This window comes from Stegostoma tigrinum, chromosome 45, assembly GCF_030684315.1.
Source record: "Stegostoma tigrinum isolate sSteTig4 chromosome 45, sSteTig4.hap1, whole genome shotgun sequence".
Classification (NCBI taxonomy): Eukaryota; Metazoa; Chordata; class Chondrichthyes; order Orectolobiformes; family Stegostomatidae; genus Stegostoma; species Stegostoma tigrinum.
In genome coordinates, this window is record NC_081398.1 from 10,828,338 (window position 1) to 10,847,394 (window position 19,057).

Genomic DNA, 19,057 nt, shown 5'->3' on the forward strand with positions numbered 1-19,057 from the left:
ACCAATATCATTGATTGACATACTGATCAAGAATCCAATTAAGTAAAAATCTCATGCTGTACTGATTGAACTAGCTGGACATGATTTTTTTTGTTGTTTATATGAATGATTCGGATGTATATATTGGGCGAATAGTTAGTTAATTTGTTAGGTAACACCAACATTGGTACTATAGTGGATACTGAAGAAGGTGATGTCAGAGTACAACAGGACCTTGATCAGATAGGCAAAGAGTGGCAGATGGAGTTGAGATGAACGTGAAGTGTTGCATATTTTATAGATTCCGACAATGTGGAAACAGGCCCTGCAGCCCAACAAGTCCATACTGACACTCAGAGCATCCCACCCAGACCCATCCCCATATAACTCACCTAACCCTGAATACTAAGAGCAATTTAGCATAGCCAATCCACCTAGCCTGTGCATCTTTGGACTGTGGGAGGAAACCAGAGCACCTGGAGGAAACCCCGACAGATACAGGGATACAGATATAGGGAAAATATGCAAACTCCACACAGACAGTTGCCTGAGATCAAACCCAGGTCCCTGGTACTGCAAGGCAACATTGCTAACCACTGAGCCACCGTGCTGACATAGGCAAATCAGGGTAGGACTATAAACTTAATGATAGAGTCCTGCAGAGTTTTGCGGAGCAAAGAGACCTGGAATGTAGGTTCACAGTTCATTGAAGGTAGAGTTGCAGGTCAACAGATTGGTGAAGAAGGCATTTGGCACTCTTGCCTTTATTGGTCAGTGCATTGAGTGTAGGACTTGAGGTGTCATGTTGCAGCTGCACAGTTAGACCACTTTTGGAACAGTGCTTTCAATTCTGGTCATCCTGTTATTGGAGAGATGTTAAACTTGAAAGGGTGCAGAAAAGATTTACAAGAATGTTGCTGGGTTTGGAGGGCTTGAGCCAGAGGGCAAGGCTGAAGGTAGTGGGTGATAATGGGAACTGCAGATGCTGGAGAATCCAAGATAATAAAATGTGAGGCTGGATGAACACAGCAGGCCCAGCAGCATCTCGGGAGCACAAAAGCTGACGTTTCGGGCCTAGACCCTTAATCAGAGAGGGGGATGGAGAGAGGGAACTGGAATAAATAGGGAGAGAGGGGGAGGCGGGCCGAAGATGGAGAGAAAAGAAGATAGGTGGAGAGGAGAGTATACACATCCCTCACACCCCGCCCCCGCCACAACCGCACAAAGAGGATCCCCCTCGTTCTCACACACCACCCCACCAACCTCCGGATACAACGCATCATCCTCCGTCACTTCCGCCATTTACAATCCGACCCCACCACCCAAGACATTTTTCCATCCCCTCCCCTGTCTGCTTTCCGGAGAGACCACTCTCTCCGTGACTCCCTTGTTCGCTCCACGCTGCCCTCCAACCCCACCACATCCGGCACCTTCCCCTGCAACCGCAGGAAGTGCTACACTTGCCCGCACACCTCCTCCCTCACCCCTATCCCAGGCCCCAAGATGGCTTTCCACATTAAGCAGAGGTTCACCTGCACATCTGCCAATGTGGTATACTGCATCCACTGTACCCGGTGTGGCTTCCTCTACATTGGGGAAACCAAATGGAGGCTTGGGGACCGCTTTGCAGAACACCTCCGCTCGGTTCGCAATAAACAACTGCACCTCCCAGTCGCAAACCATTTCCACTCCCCCTCCCATTCTTTAGATGACATGTCCATCATGGGCCTCCTGCAGTGCCACAATGATGCCACCCAAAGGCTGCAGGAACAGCAACTCATATTCCGCTTGGGAACCCTGCACCCCAATGGTATCAATGTGGACTTCACCAGCTTCAAAATCTCCCCTTCCCCCACTGCATCCCAAAACCAGCCCAGTTCGTCCCCTCCCCCCACTGCACCACACAACCAGCCCAGCTCTTCCCCTCCATCCACTGCATCCCAAAACCAGTCCAACCTGTCTCTGCCTCCCTAACCTGTTCTTCCTCTCACCCATCCCTTCCTCCCACCCCAAGCCGCACCTCCATCTCCTACCTACCAACCTCATCCCATCTCCTTGACCTGTCCGTCTTCCCTGGACTGACCTATCCCCTCCCTACCTCCCCACCTATACTATCCTCTCCACCTATCTTCTTTTCTCTCCATCTTCGGTCCGCCTCCCCCTTTCTCCCTATTTATTCCAGAACTCTCACCCCATCCCCCTCTCTGATGAAGGGTCTAGGCCCGAAACGTCAGCTTTTGTGTTCCTGAGATGCTGCTGGGCCTGCTGAAGGTAGTGGGGCTATTTTTCCCCAAAGCATCAGATGTTAAGAGGTTACCTTATAGATATTTATAAAATGATTGGAGGGGCGTGGGTGGGAGCATTGGTAGGGTGAATAGCCAAGGTCTTTTTTCCCAGCATGGGGAAGTGCAAAACTAGAAGGCATAGGTTTAAGATGAGAAATGAAAGATTTAAGAAAAGGACTTAAATGGCAACATTTTCACACAATGGGTCATGCGTGTGATGAATGGGCAGCCAGAAGAAGTGGTGGAAGGTGGTACAATGATAGTCGGTTCTGCTATGATGCATGTTTCTTCAAAGCAAATTGGTTTTAACAGAATCGAAGAATTATAGAACGCTATTTGAAGAGCGCAAACTTTCACTGCCTGTATTGGCTATAATGCAATTCTGTCCCTATCACTTTAAATGTCACAGTTATTGTGTGATTTTCTTATTATGCAAGATTCCATGAGAATGAACTATCATGTTGTATTAGAACTGACTGAACAATGTTTGAAAGGCATCTGGATGGGTACATGAATAGGAAGGCTTAGAGGGGCCTGGGCTAAACGCTGGCAAATGGGAATAAATGAATTTAGGATATCTGTTCAGCATGGAAAGAGTTGTACTGAAGGCTCTGTTTCTGTGCATTACAACTCTATGACTTTATGATTTCATGAGTTGAAGTAGGTCAAGAATTTGTTGCTGTACTCAGCATATGGTGTGCCTCCCAGCTGGGTAACAAATGCAAGGAGTTAAGGATATAGGCAAATACATTGCAAAAGGAAATAGTTGGCAGCAATTAATTTCTGAAATAAAAGAGAAATACGAAGGGGTGATTTTGGTGTCATTAGATCAGTAATCCAGAGGCTTAGTCAGAACTTTCATTCACAGCCAATGTCCCTTCCTCACTGACTGTCTTCAACACCACCTTACCCCATGTGGGTCCCAACTGATTCCATTCTTCATGAATCTGACCAGAATTACAGGGATCTCTGTGACATACAAAGATATTCAGTCTGCTGTTCCTACCACATCCTGAGATCCATACTCTGTCCTGCACTGCTACGTGCACCCTTTCAATCTCTCTCCATCAACACCACCTCATGCTATCTCTAAGCTGTCCTGATGTCCAGTTCCATCTTATTCTTAGTCACATTTGATCATTTGATGCCCTAACAAGATCATTGCTTCTTCTTCCTCTCATCCAGTTTTTGAAAAATGAATCAATTTTGTTTCTAGTTTCATCATCATCTGGTCCATCTCTAACTCATCCTTCTCTTCTTTGACTTTGCTGTTTTTATTTCTGGCGATAGACCATCCAATAATATCCACTATAAACTCACGGGTTACCTTGATTGCAATTTCTCACAATCTGCTTCCTGGAAGGAATCCATTCTGTTCTCCAAATTTCTCCAGCTCCAATACATCTGTTCATCTGTGGAATTCACTATCCTAGAATGCAGTCGATGATATTGAATATATTCAAGTTGGGCATCGACAGATTTTTGATTAGAAATGAGTTGAAGTTTTAAGGGGAGTGCATAAGAAAGTGGACTTGATGCTGAGGCTCATGGGACTGAATGACCTATTCCTGCTCCGAGTTCTTAAATTCCTGACATGCTATCATTCTGCAGAGTGCCTCCAACATTTCTCCATTTTCTGCAATTGAAAACTCCCCCAAAATGGTTTAGCCATATCCAATCCATTTCCCACACTCCTGTCCCCAGCCCTTCCCTGCCTTCTCAGGATAATGATAAGATTACGTTAATTCTCAGTTGCCACCCCTCCACATTCAAAGTATCATCCTCCACCATTTTCCTCACCTCCATCAGGATGTCACCCAACATATCTGCCCCCCTCCCCGCACAATCAGTATTTCACAAGGACCCTGGTTGACCCTTCCATCATTCCTGACATTTCCTCAACAGCCCCTCCTATGACATTTTCCCACGCAATCACAGAAGATGTCAAACTTGCCCCTTCACCTCCTCCCTCCTCAATGTCCAAAGCCCCAACTGTATCTTCCAGATGGAGCAGCATTTCATTCAAACAAGTCTATTGCATCTGCTGCTAACAATGCGGTCTCCTTTAACAGGGCAAAACCGAACAGAGAATGGGAGACCACTTTGTGGCACAGCTTTGCACTGAAGGTGAGGATGACACTGACCTTTCCATTTGCTTGCCACTTCAGAATACTATCTTGCTGTATTACGAACACTTCCATCATCAGTCTGTTCAACCAGTGGAACTTAACACAAGCTGGAGGAACCATACCTCACCTTTCACTCAGGCTCTTTACAACCATTAGAACTCAACATTGAGTTTAACATACTTAGATAATAAATTCTGCACCTCCCACCACCCAAAACACACACACACACACACACACACACACACACACAGCTTTAATCTCAGTAGATCTGACCTGCTGTCTCCTGTTCAAACCTAGCATTAACACATTATCTTATATCCAAATCCCTCCTTTTCTATGATTTCCAATCCTTTTGTCTTTTGCTCTAGACACCCTCACTGTCTATCAACAACATAAGCCATTGTTTCAACACCATTGCCAGCCTCTTTGAGCTCTCAAGAAGTCATACTGGACCTAAAATGTTGACTCAATTTCCCTCCATAGATGTTGCCAGACCTGTTGAGTTCCTCTGGTGCTTTCTGTGATAAATTTTCTAGCTGGTTATATCATAGAGAGAAACAACTCCTTTTCATTAAAGTGCAGTGTTGTGTGTGTGTTGCACTTAAATGTGGATTTGCATGACTTAAATGTAACAAACAAATTCATTTTGAACATTTGCTTCCAATTACTTTGATTTGTTATTCTTTCGTGGAACTCTGCGTGGTGCTGATAAGACCAGCCTTTTGGGAGCCTATCCCAATTGTCCCTTGCCAGCAGCCTACTCGGCTATTTCAGAAGGCAGCTGAGATCCAATCCCATGTAAAAACAGAACTGAGACATTCAGCCCATCAAATAAGTTGCTGTTGTTCTGAATTCATATGGGCCAGCTCAAGTGATGATGGTAGATTTCTCTCCCTAAAGGGCATGAGTGAACCCAATGGAATTTAAGAGCAATCAACAATAACTTCATGATCAATGTTACGGAGGCCACTTCTCAGTTAAAGGTTTATTAATTTAATTTTAAAATCCACTAGCCCACCGTGGTGGTATTTCAACCCATATCCCCAGAACATTGAAGTAATCTGCTCAAGCCTAGGTCCAGTGACATTACCACAACTCTGTAATTACATTTGATCAGCCTGGTCAACGGTAGCAGCTTTTCTTCCCTGGAACATGTTACAAACTGTTTAGGTTTTAATTCATGATTGCCATTACTACCTTTCAATTTTCGATTTTAATTTTAAGATAGGCTTCCCCCAGCAGTATTTGCTTAATCTGGGGCTTTTGAACCAAGGAAAAATACTTCCCGTGCTAGAAATCTGAAATAAATGTGGAGAATACTGAATGAACTCAGCTGGTCTAACAGCATCCGAGAAAAACAGTTCACCTTTCAGGTTCAATATGTCACTACTTCAGAATCCAAATTATTAACTGTGTTTCTATCTCCCTGGATGTAACCCAGTTCTCCAGTAATCTCAGAGCCTGATTGATTTTGTGTTTTGATTGCTTGATTCACTGATGTTAGCACAACATTATGGCCTTCTGCCTCACAGCCTGCTACGCAGTGGCATTTTTATTTAATGAGTTGGCAAACCAGCACGAAAGGACGTTTCAGCATGCTTTTCAACTGCTCCCTGAATTTGGTTTGGGTGACTGCATAAATGTACGTGTTTGTGCAAGAGCTCAACACCTGCAACATGTATCCTGTTTCCAGAGCAATGTAAAATGGATCTTCCAAAGTTTCGTAAGAGTATGTTTGGGTAATGCGCCAGTACAGGAAAACTGCTACATGGGTGGCCCAGAGCAGCATGAAACTGCCTGAGACAGCAAACAGTAATATGATTGATTTTCTTCTGTTCTGCATCTCTGGGTCGTGTCGCTTGTCTCCGTTCCTTTGTGTCCGAAAGCCTTGACGCGCTTTGCTGGCCACCATGATATGCCTGACCGTCAGAACGTTGAGGGTGAAGATCAGAAGGAATGGGACACATGGTGTTAAAATTGTATCAATCCAATCGAATGTCACCCAAGCAGCCGAATCGTAGAAGCTCAGTTTCACATCACAAAACCACGGCACGTTGTTGATTACGTAGAGGGGTTGGTAAGTGAAATACCAACGAGCATTTTTTGCACAGAACAGCATGGCCACGATCCCAATCACCCCAGCAGCTGTTTTCTCTGTGCAGTATTTTCCTTTCAGCTGTTGGCAACAAATGGCAACAAATCGATCAAAGGTAAACGCAACTGTTAACCAGACGGAAGAGTCCAAGGCGGCGTAAACCAGGACGAATTTCAAGCTGCAGACGGGAGTGTGATCCAGGAAGCATGTCGGAAAATACAGGTCGTTAATCCGATTGAAGATCACGTCAGTAATGAGAGCCAGAAGATCGGCTACTGCCATGGCCAACAGGTACCTGGTGATCCCTTTAGTGAGACCAACATTTCCCTGAGACAGAATCGCTACAGTCACCAGATTGGCTGCAAGAAGAGAGCAAAAGAAATAGTAGCCGGTAAATTATCTTCACGCATGTGAGCACGGACTTCAAGACATGACCGTGGAAATTTTATCCTGGGTTGTAACCTCATTAGGTTGATGAATTCAGTGTGTAGGTGCATCTGTTGCTATTTTCGTCATACAATGTAGAATACAGGAGCAAGAGTAGGCCGCTCGACACTTCCAGACCGTCCCGCCATTCAATATGATAATGGCTGATCGCCCAGCTCAGTAACCTGTTCTTGCTTTGACCCTCATAGCTTTTGATCTTTTCAGTCCCGAGAACTACATTCAATCCTACTTGGTGGCAGAGAATTTCACAGGCACCCCTTTCCCTGGGTGAAGAAATTCCTGTTTACCTCAGTCCTGAATGGTCGGACTCTTATCCTTCAACTGTGATCACAAGTTCTGGACTCCTCCGTCATCAGAAACATCCTTCCCTGCATTTACTGTGTCCTGCCCTGGTCAGGTTTCTGTGAGATCCCACACTCCCCACCCCCCCCCCCCCACCCCCACCAAATTCTTCTAAAACCCCAGTGAATGTAATCTCAACAGATCAAATCTCTCTTCATATATTAGCCCTGCCATCCCAGGAATCGGTCTCATACATCTTTGATGTATTCCCTCCACAGCCAGAGCAGCCTTCCTTACAAAAGGAGACCCAAAGTGCACAGAATACTCCAAGAGTGGTCTCACTAAGGGCCTATACAATGGAAGCATGACACCTCTACTCCTGTACTCAAATTCTCTTGCTATGAACACCAACCTATCATTTGTCTTCTTCTCTGCCTGCTGCACATGCAAGCTTACTTTCAGGAATTGGTGTGCAAGGACACCCAGGTCTCATTGCAGCTCTCCCTTTCCCAATCCTCAATCACATTGTACTGTACAGCTGGTAATTTTAGCCTTGATTATTATCACAAATGAAGTGACTATCTATAAGTTATTTGGTTTTACACCACATCAGATATCCCTGATTGATACATAGTGAGAGTGAAAACAGGCACAAAGAAAGACATGGGCTTAATATCAAATTTCCAACTGTCTTTAATGTCAAACAGAGAAGTATGTTTTATTTACTTTGTCAAACGTTTGGAATGAACTAGAGAACGAAAGCAGAATGCAGGAGGGTCTTCCGCTCTGAAGTCATATGAGACTCAAAACGTTAAGTTTGGGGTGGCACCGTGGCACAGTGGTTAGCACTGCAGCCTCACAGCACCAGGGACCCAGGTTCAATTCCAGCCTCGGGCAACTGTCTGTGTGGAGTTTGCACATTCTCCTTGTGTCTGTGTGGGTTTTCTCCGGGTGCTCCAGTTTCCTCCCACAGTCCAAAGATGTGCAGTTTAGGTGGATTGGCCGTGCTAAATTGCCCCATAGTGTTCAGGGGTGTGTGGGTGATAGGGGGATGGGCCTGGGTAGGAGGCTCTAAGGGGCAGCGTGGGCTTGTTGGGCTGAAGGGCCTGTTTCCACACTGTAGGGAATCTAATCTAATCTTAACTCTGTTTCTCTTTCCACAGATGCTGCCAAATCTGCTGAGTTTCTTCAACATTCACTATGTTTGTTTCAGATTTCCAGCATCCACAGTGTTTTGTCAAGCCTGCATCCATTCTTTGTTCAATTTATGCCACACTCTTCCACCAGATCTCAGCAATGATTTGGCTTCAAATATATGTTAATTTCCCTTTAGAATAAAACTAGTGATAAAAGTTGCATGGTGCTTTCAGATTATGCATTCACATGCGGGTGTGGTGTGAACATCAACATGGAAATGACCAGTGAAAACATGACCAGTGTTCAAAATTACAGACGTAGGTGTGGAGGAGTGAATTTCGAGTGATGTATTCTGTGCATTTCCAACACCCATCCATTAGCGCCGATTCAAGATGGTGCAGACTCTGGGTGACACTTCGCAAGCTCCCTACAGAAGATCTTGTAACAACATTTCTTACAAACTTTCCACTCCTTTAAACCTAAATTCTACATATGTAAAGATTCCCAGACAATCACAGAAGCCAACTTCCCATCCATGGACACCATTTACACTTCTCATTGCCGTGAAAAGTCTGCCAACATCATCAAAGACCCCTTCTACCCCTTCCAACCTCTTCCATCAAGAAGAAGATACAGAAGCTTGAACACATGCACCAAAAGGTTCAAGAATAGGTTCTTGCCTTCCATTATTAGATGGCTGAATGGACTCTCCAACTTCAAATAATGGTGATCTTGCTGACGTTGATTTTGTTTTGTGCACCTCCTGAGCAGTTATAAACTGAATACCTCACTCTAGCTAAGGACTCTACGATCTGTACATCCTTGATAATAGGAACTGCAGATGCTGGAGGATCTGAGATAACAAGGTGTAGAGTTGGATGGTCAAGCAGCATCAGAGGAGCAGGAAAGCTGATGTTTTGGGTCTAGAACATTCGTCACAAATGGAGGAGAGGTAAGGCGTTCTGAAATAAATAGGGAGAGAAGGGGAGATGGATTGAAGATGGATAGCGGAGAAGATAGGTGGAGAGGAGACAGACAAGTCAAAGAGGTGGGGATGGAGCCAGTAAAGGTGTAGGTGGAGAGGTAGGGAGGAGATAGGTCATTCCAGGGAGGATGGACAGGTCAAGGGGCGGGATGAGGCTAGTAGGTAGGAAATAGGAGTGTGGGGGCAGGTGTAGCACTTCCAGCAGTTGCAGGGAAAAGTGCTGGGTATGGTGGGGCTGGAGGGGAATGTGGAGCAGACAAGGGAGTCACGGAGAGAGCAGTTCCTCCGGAAAGCAGACAAGTGTGGGGACAGGAAAATGTCTTTGGTGGTGGGGTCAGAATGCAGATGGCAGAAGTGTCAGAGGATGATGTGTTGGATCCAGAGGTTGGTGGGGTGGTGCCTGAGGATGAGGGGGCTCTCTTCTGGCGGCTATTGCGGGGACGGGGTGTGAGGGATGAGTTGCGGACAATGCGGGAGACACAGTCAAGGGCGTTCTTGACCACTGCAGGGTGGAGGTTGCGGTCCTTGAAAAACAAGGATATCTGAGATGTACGGGAATGGAATGCCTCATCCTGGGAGCAGATGCAGTGGAGCTGAAGGAATTGGGAATAGGGGATGACATTTTCGCAGGAAGGTGGGTGGAAGGAGGCATATTCTAGCCAGCTATGGGAGTCGGTGGGCTTGAAATGGATATCAGTTTCAAGGTGGTTGCCCGAGATGAAGACAGAGAGATCCAGGAAGGTGAGAGAGGTGTTAGAGATTGTCCAGGTGACCTTAAGGTTGTGGTGGAAAGTGTTGGTGAAGTGGATGAACTGTTCGAGCTCCTCATAGATGCATGAGGTGGCACCCATGCAGTTATCAATGTAAGAGAGGAAGAGGTGGGGTTGAGGGCCAGTCTAGGTACCTCACAATAGCAGCCAGAAAGGAATCTCCCTCATCCTCACGTACCACCCTACCAACCTCCGGATCCAACACATCATTCTCCGACACTTCCACCATCTGCAATCTGACCCCACCACGTCTGCTTTCTGGAAGGACCACTCTCTCCGTGGCTCGCTTGTCTGCTCCACACTCCCTTCCAGCCCCAACACACCTGGCACTTTTCCCTGAAACTGCAGAAAGTGCTACACCTGCCCCCACACCTCCTCCCTCATTCCCATCCCAGTCCCAAGAAGACTTTCCACATCCAGCAGATGTTTGCCTGCACATCTGGTAATGCGATATACTGCATCCGCTGTACCTGTTGTGGCCTCCTCTACATCGGGGAAACCAAGCAGATGTTTAGGGACCGCTTTGCAGAACACCCACACTCGGTTCGCAATAAACAACTACACCTCCCATTCATGAACCATTTCAACTCCCCCTCCCATTCCTTAGATGACATGTCCATCCTGGGCCTCCTGCAATGCCACAAAGATGCCACCCGAAGGTTGAAGGAACAGCAACTCGTATCCCGCTTGGGAACCCTGCAGCCCAATGGTATCAATGTGGATTTCACAAGCTTCAAAATCTCCCCTCCCCGCAATGTGTCCCAAAACCAGCCCAGCTCGTCCCCGCCTCCCTAACCTGTTCTTCCTCTCACCTATCCCCTCCTCTCACCTCAAGCCACACCCTCAGTTACTATCTACTAACCTCATCCCGCCACCTTGACCTGTCCATCCTCCCTGGACTGACCTCCTCCTCCCTACCTCCCCACCTACACTCACCTTTGCTGGCTCCACTCCTGTCTCTTTGACTTGACTGTCTCTCCACCTATCTTGTCCTTTATCCATCTTCGATCCACCTCCCCCTCTCTCCTCATTTATTTCCGAACCCCCTTCCCCCATTTCTGAAGAAGGGCCCAGGCCTGAAACGTCAGCTTCCCTGCTCCTCTGATGCTGCTTGGCCTGCTGCGTTCATCTAGCTCTACACCTCGTTATCTGTACATCCTTGTTTGCTACGATCTGCCTGTGCTGCTCGCAAAACCAAGCTTTTCACGGAACATGAGTTCATGTGACTAGAGTAAATCAAATCAGATTTTAAAAAAGCAAAGTCCAGAATAATTGTCATTTGGCTCGTAACCCTGAAGAAGGTCAACAGATCTGACTGCATCTGTGTCAGGAGAAACAGAATTAACATATCAAGGCTGGCATGACTCTTCTTCAGAACTGAGTTTCTCCAGCAATTTCTGTTTTTTGTTTTAAGTTTCCAGCATCCACCTTTTTTTTTGTTTTGTATTAGTAAACTGGATGCCCAGGTTAATGCTCAGTTATAGTTCAGTTAGGCAGGACACAGTTTTATTGTGTTGACCATCTGGATTTCATGACAATTTGCCAGTACCCTTCCAAAAAGATTATGAAAGCCACTACTGGGACTTATAACCCAAAATGTTAACCTTGTTGATATGGACAGGACGCTTGTCTCTACCCTCTGATTCAAAGAGAAACCCACTGCTCTGGCAGGACCTATGATATACCAAAATATAGAAGACCATAAATCAAAAAGCTGTCTCACATAAATAGAAACCAAAAGAACTGTGGATGCTGTAAATCAGGAACAAAAACAAAGTTGCTAGAATAACTCAGCAGGCCTGGTGGTATCTGTGAAGGAAAAAAACAGAGTTAATAGTCCTGAGGAAGGGTCACCAGACCTGAAATATTAATTCTGTTTTTTTTTCCTTCACATATGCTGCTAGACCTGCTGAGCTTTTCCAAGCTCTCTCGCATTTTGGCAGGGAGTGGGTGGTCTGGTTAAGTTTTAGCATAAGAAAGAGTCTGCAGAGGAGATTTACCAGGATGCTGCCTGGGCTGGACAGTTTCAGTTATGAAGAGAGATTGGTCAGACTGGGTAAAAACCAAAAGAACTAAGGATGCTGTAAATCATAAAATAGCAATTGCTGGAATAATTCAGCAGGTCTGACAGCATCTGTGGAGAGAAATCAGTGTTCACATTTTGGGTCGTGTGACACTTCCTCAGAACTTTCCTCAGAACTCAACACAGATGCTGTCAGACCCGCTGAGCTTTTCCAGTAATTTCTGATTTTGTTTTGGAAATGCTGTTTGTTTTCTTTTGAGCAGAGAAGATTGAGAAGGGACATTTTTGAGATGTATAAATTATGAAGGACATGGGGGAGACAAGAAGAAAACTTCCCCTTGATGGAAAGATCATTGAATGAGGGGCATAGATTTAAGACAAGGGGAAGAAGGTTTACAGGATTGTAAGGAAGATTATTTTTCACCCAGAGGATGGAATCTAGAACTCACTGCCTATAATGGTGATAGAGTCAGAAACCTTCATAATGTTGAAGAAGTATTTAAATGTGCATTTGAAATACAAAGAGATATAAGGCAAGGTCTGGCAGCATCTGTGGTGAGAGAAACAGAGCTAATAGTTTGAGTCCAGTATGACTCTTCTTAACAACTAAAGATCCCCCTCCATTACTATCTAGTTCTGAAGGTCAAATATTTGACAAAATGTGGAAAGAAATTCTACATCTGACACTCAGACCAAACAGTTGAAAATTTGATATTAAGCCCATGTCTGCTATCTGAAGTTTACTGCAATGGGCCATGTGCTGAAAAATGGGATTAGAGTAGTTTGGCGCTTGTTTTTGACTTGATGAACTGAAAGGTCTTTTCCTGTGCTGTAGATCTCTACTGTCCCAGCTCATTTTTTAAAGAAATTGTAATGGCTATTCAAGCCCATGTTACACAATTTCTTTGTGTCTAGGAGCTAAACTTTCATTCTAAAACAACAACAGTATGAAAAGTAAATCAGAGAAACACAAGATCTGAAGATTCACTTTTGACAGCAGCTAGAAGGAAGATAAATGCCTATATTCTGCAAGGCTTGTGATGGTAAGAGAAGGACAGGAACTGGTTGCAGCCAATTACCTGGAATTCCAATAGCTGCGAGAGTCGGATAGTAAATAGCTCCAACCTGACTGATGGTGGATCGGTGCATCTTCTGGGAAAAACGATGGTGTCTGCTCATGGTGGAAGCCATTGCCATTGCTATTTCTGCAATGGGATCTCATGCTGAATCATCTGCCTTTAACACACAGCAGCAAACACTCCAGAGAGCCAACTGAGAAACCGATGAAGGAAATCAATTACGCATGACAAAACAAACAACACATCAAGTCCTGTGGTATAAGAGATCATTGCATAAAGGTAGCATGACTAAATAGTAGACTAATGACCCTGGATTTGGGTTCCAAATCTGCAACGGTACTAGGTGGAATTTAAATGCAATGAGTAAATCTGGAATTAACAGTAGGGCTGCATGAAACCATGACTGATTTTCATTAAAATGCCACTGAGTTTGCAAATGTCATTTAGGGAAGGACATGGGCCATCCTGACCATTTTGACTTACTCCAGACTCACTGCAAGGGGTTGTTCTTAACTGCTTTCAGAAATAGCCTATGAGACATTCAGTTCAAGGGGCAGTTAGTGATGGACAACAAATGATGGCCTTGCCCCATCCTATAAGTGAATAATTTTTAAATATCTTCCCTATCCAACAGAAGTTTTGACAACTGCAGAATGCTGGAATGAAACATCATGTGACTTTGACTGTGTCAAAACATATTTAAAGCATTCCAAATGGCATGAAAATTGTAAAATTGTGCTTCAACAGTTGAAAAGTAATAAAACCAGAAAATGCTGAAAATCTTTGGCAGGTTGGCAACATCCCACCAAATGAATTAGACTGAATATTTCATGACCAGGAACAGCAAACGTTAAAAATGTTATAGGTTAGTTTAGTTTGGGAAACACTGGTCAATGTGGACAATTTGGACTAAAAGGTCTTTTTCAGTGCTGTGTGATTCTATGGCTTATAATTATCATATAAAAGGTTAGTTTGCAAATATGTCACAGTTAGAACAGGGGTCTATTTGTTTAAATTTTTAAAGTAAGTGGATGACGGAAAGATTGTGGCAGGACTGGATAATAACACCTGAAGGATATGTAATGTGTCACTGTGATGGAGTGTGCACATTTCCTCTTAATGCACATATGAATGTGACCAATCTAGGGAAAGAAACAACACATCAGTCTAGACAATTAAGTGATGGGGCTGCAATAGTTTTGATGGTTGTATTCCAAGCTGTCGACCTGGGTGACATTCCAAACAAGCAGGGATGCTTTTTCCTGGGTAGTATCAAGCCTACTGAGTATTGCATACCTGGTCACTTTGTGTGGCCTTCCGTAAGTGCCCTTTGTGTGCACCTGCACCACATGGACTGGAGCAGCTCAAGTAGGTTGCTTGCTACCACCCTCTCATGGGCAATTAGGGCTTGACATTGAATGTTCATCAACAGTGCCCAAATCCTGTGAAAGAATTTTAAGAATTCACATCACCTATCACTGTCCACTTTACCGACTCTCTTTTTCCCCTCGCAACTTGCTTTCCCGTATATTCCAGTATCACTAGCAAATTTGGCTACAACACACTGAGGCCCATAATCTAATGATGTGTGTAGATTGTAAAATGTTGAGGCACCAACACTAACTGTTCAGGTAGCCCACTGGTTAGTGTTTCCAACTGTAAATTGCCCTTTTATCTACAATCTCTGCTTTCTGTTTGTTAGGCATTCCTATATCCATGCTACTCTTCCATCCCCTAAAACCATGAGCACTAAAATTGCTTTTATATAACATATTACCAAAAGTCGTTTGGAATTTAAAATATACTATATCTACCTGTTTTTCTTTATCTAATCTGCTTGCTTAACGATCTCTAGTACAGTTTCAAGAACCTACTTTCTACCATGAAGCCATGTTGATTCTGTTATACATTTATTACAACACTGCATTAGCCACAATTTAAGTAACAATGCAGCTGCCAGAGAAGTGTCTATATAATCTAGACATTGATAGATGTAACAAAAACCTAAATTACTGGAAAAACTCTGTAGACCTGGCTGCGTCTATGAAGAGAGAAAGCAGAGCTAACATTTCAAGGCCTAGAAGAAGTATCACTGGACGCAAAATGTTCACTATATTTTCTGTCCATAGAGGCTGTAAAATCTGCTGAGTTTCTCCAGCATTTTTTTGTCTTCATTTCAAGAACCTTTGTTGGACTTGTCTGAGAGTAATGGCATGCTCTGCAGTGTAGTGGATGGGATTCATTGTCATGATTCATTGTGGCCAGGCATACAACACTTAGTAACCTTGACACTATCCAGAATAAAGCATCCCTGCTTGTTTGGCACTCAATCCACCACCTTCAACATACAATCCCTTGGCCATTGGTGCACAGTGGCTACAATTTACACCATCACTGTCATTTATTCCCAGATTGGAATTGTCCAATTCTGACTTTAAAGTGAGAGGGAGAAAGTTTAAATGAAATATGGGAGGCACACTTTTTTTTCCACAGAGCATGGTAGGTGTCTGGAACATGCTGACAGGGCAGGTGGTAGAAGCAGATATGATACCAACATTCAGAGGCATTTAGACAGACATATGAACAGATAGGGAATAGAGGGACATGGTCCATGTGCAGTCAGATGGGATTAGTTTAGAACTGCAACATGGTTGATACTGACATGGTGGGCCAAAAGGTCTGTTCCTGTGCTGTATTCATCTGTGCTCTCTGGAGAGCTTGTAATGTAAAAATTGAGTGATGTCTCTGGACTAGCAATCCAGAACTCCAGGCCCATGCTCTCAGGATATGACAGATGGTGAAATTTGAATTCAGTACAAAGCTGGAATAAAGGCTTGATGGCAACCACTTTCAATCATCATTTAAAAAGACACCTGGTTCACTAATGTCCTATAGGGAAGGAATTTTGCTATCATTACCTGGTCTGGCCTATATGCAATCTCAGATCCATAACAATGTAGTTGACACTTAGCTGTCTTCAGGGCCATTAAGGACTCTGTAGTGACTGGAACAAGGTCAGCTAGTTGAATATCATAGAATATGAGTTCCCTGATTGGGGCTGTTAACCTGGCCCAATCAGAAAGGCCTGACTGACAGATACACATAGGAGTACCAGGGGTTCTGTGCACTCTAGGATCCAGCTCTGAGCTAGCTGGGTCAGTGTCATGTACTATGCACATGTAAATAAAGGGTGACGTTGACAGGATATCGTCTTTCATGGAGTTACTTCAGTGGCAACGAGAGAAAAGTGCACTCCTGAAGAGATTTACTCACAACAGTCAACTTTAAGTTGGGATAAGCATTTCTGGTATCGTGCCATGATTTAAGAAGTTGACTCGTTCAATCCTGCCATTGAAAACTGGACCCAGCATGTGGAAGGAAAGCAGTGCTTTTTTCCAGGCTGGGGCAGGTGAAAAGAAATAGGTAAATCTCCTGACAGCTTGTGGACCTACAGCTTTTTTGGATATTAGGTGCCTGACATTCCCCAAGGTGCCAGATATTAAAACAGTTTAAAATTTGACGGATTGAGCTGAGGAATATTACAACTCCAAGCCTCCTCTAATTCTGAGGCACTGTCAATTTCTGTCAGCAGTTCAAGAACCAGGGGGAAATCCATATCAGGATTTTTGACAAAGCTGAGATGACTGGCAGAGGCATGTGGTTTTGATTTAAACCTATGTAAGATGCTAAGAGACCATTTGTTCTATAGGATTGATGGTGTAAACATACAGCTGGTTACTGCTAGCTGAAGACCAACTGGACTTCGGGCACTACAACTGGCTTTATCATTAGAAAATGCAGCAAATGGAGCTGATGAATTACAGAAAAAAAAACAAAGTTGCTGGAAAAGCTCAGCAGATCTGGCAGCATCTGTGAAGGGAAAAACAGAGTTAACATTTCAGGTCCGGTGGCCTTCCTCAGAATTTACGAATTACAGAGTATTCTGATGGAAGTGGACACCCACCTGAGCTTGGGGAACACCACTTACTCAAAACATATCCTGAACAGAGGGACACAAGGTGACACACAGCAAAACACCAAAAGAAAGACATGCATTGGCCAAACAAATTAAAATTTTCTTGAGGATCCGTGTTGGTAGACCATTATAGTTGCTACTGGTGTGCAAACTTGAGTCAGCAAAAGAATCCCACTAGAACTGAATTGAGTAAGAGAACTCATAGGCCAGTGTCCAAGAGAGTGCAAACCCAGGAAAGCGCACTTACAGCTGGTTTTGAACAGTTAAATTACTTATCAACATCCAAATCAGAAGCGATCAATATAAATGATCATCCAGTTCAGATGGAGGCGAATACTGGCGCAGCTGTATCAGTAATTGCAGAACCAGTCGAGTGTACAACATCAGTTCCGGTCTCTTAGAGAAGCAGCTGGCTCAGTTACCACTGATTGTAGTAAAAGGCTTTGGGCCAAACCTGATGGGGTGAAATTTGGTGAGAAAGATTCAACTTGATTGGTTGCGCATTTTTCAATTAAAAAATGGCTGCCTGAATGAAATCCTAATTATATACCCAGAAAATTTTCATGAAATTCTAGGGCCTATCAAAGGCACCAAGGTCACATTACACAGAGACCAAGAAGCAATTCCACAATTCTGCAATGCCTTCCCAGTGTCATTTTCAAAAATAGAGGCAGAAATCAGGAGGCTGGAAAGTGAAGGAATCAACAAACTTGTCCAATTGCAGAATGGGTCATACCAATGGTGAAGCTGGATGGGCCAGTTTGCCATTTTGGGAATTTTTTAAAAATGGTAAATCACTTTGCACTGTTGGATAAATACCCACCCCTGACTTAGAGGACTTATATACAAAGCTGGCAGGGGGGTGCTGTCCTTTATGAAGCTGGAAAAGAGCCATGCGCACTTGCAGTTGTGATTAGAAGAGGATTCCCGGAGTTATGCTACAATTAATACTCCATGTGGGGTATCATCAGCCTGTGCCATTTTCTAGCTGATGATAGGGAACATTTGACAAGGTTGTCATTTATCTGGATGATGTGCTAACAACAGGGAAGAGCAATAAAGAACATTAGAGAATTTGGATACAGCGCTTAAATGTTTCTCCAAGGTGGATGCATGCCTCAGGAGAACAAAGGGTGTCTGTCAGGCAGCCCAAGTGACCTACCTGGGTTACAGAATCAATAAGACCAAGTTACACCCACTGGAAGATAAAGTGAGGCTGATCAAACTTAGGTCTTTCATCGGGTCAATGAACTATTACAGAAAATTCATACATAACCTAGCCTCCAGAATGGCACCCTTAAATCTGCTATTTAAACAGAGGCATCCTTGGAAATGGTCTCATAACCAAGATGTGGCCTTTAGGGAAGTGAAAAAGCAGCTATCACAGTCTAAGGTGTTGTTACACTATGATCCCAAGTGAGATGTGGTGCTGACATGTGATGTTTCCCCGTACAATATCAGGGTAGTGTTGGCTCAGCATTGGCCCAGTGGAGAGGAATGTTCAATAGCGTACGCCTCCTGGACTTCGGCTAACGCCAAACGAAATATGCCCAGATAGAGAAGGAAGGTTTGGCAGTCATCTTTAGTGAGAGAAAGTTTCATCATTACCTTTACGGTTATAAATTTGTAATACCAACAGATCATAAACCCTTGCAGGGCGACTTAAAGAGGACAGGGCCATGCTGCCCATAGCTTCAGGTCGAAATCAGTGGTGGGCCCTTATTTTGAGCATAGACAATTACAAATTGGAACACCATCCAGGAGTCTAAATAGCAAATGTGGAAACATTGAGCCACCTCCCACTGGCCGATGTACCAACAGTGGTGCTGTCACCAGTGTCCAATTTGATTTTCAACTTTCTGGACACCCT

General features: G+C 44.2%; 1 protein-coding gene across 1 annotated transcript; it reads right to left on the bottom strand.

Annotated features, from left to right (window-relative positions):
• Positions 1-5,945: 5,945 nt before the first annotated feature.
• Positions 5,946-13,329, bottom strand: LOC132207342 (probable G-protein coupled receptor 139). Its single transcript, XM_059642681.1, has 2 exons — positions 13,212-13,329; positions 5,946-6,847 (listed from the first exon to the last, which is right to left on the bottom strand). Exons 1-2 carry the CDS (start codon positions 13,327-13,329, stop codon positions 5,946-5,948), a joined length of 1,020 nt encoding a protein of 339 aa, XP_059498664.1.
• Positions 13,330-19,057: the final 5,728 nt, after the last annotated feature.

Coding starts and splice junctions, on each gene's coding strand:
- LOC132207342 (XM_059642681.1), bottom strand. CDS start 13,329: ATGGCAATGGCTTCCACCATGAGCAGACACCATCGTTTTTCCCAGAAG. Junction 6,848..13,211: donor CGCAGCTATTGGAATTCCAG/GTAATTGGCTGC, acceptor CTCTTCTTGCAG/CCAATCTGGTGACTGTAGCG.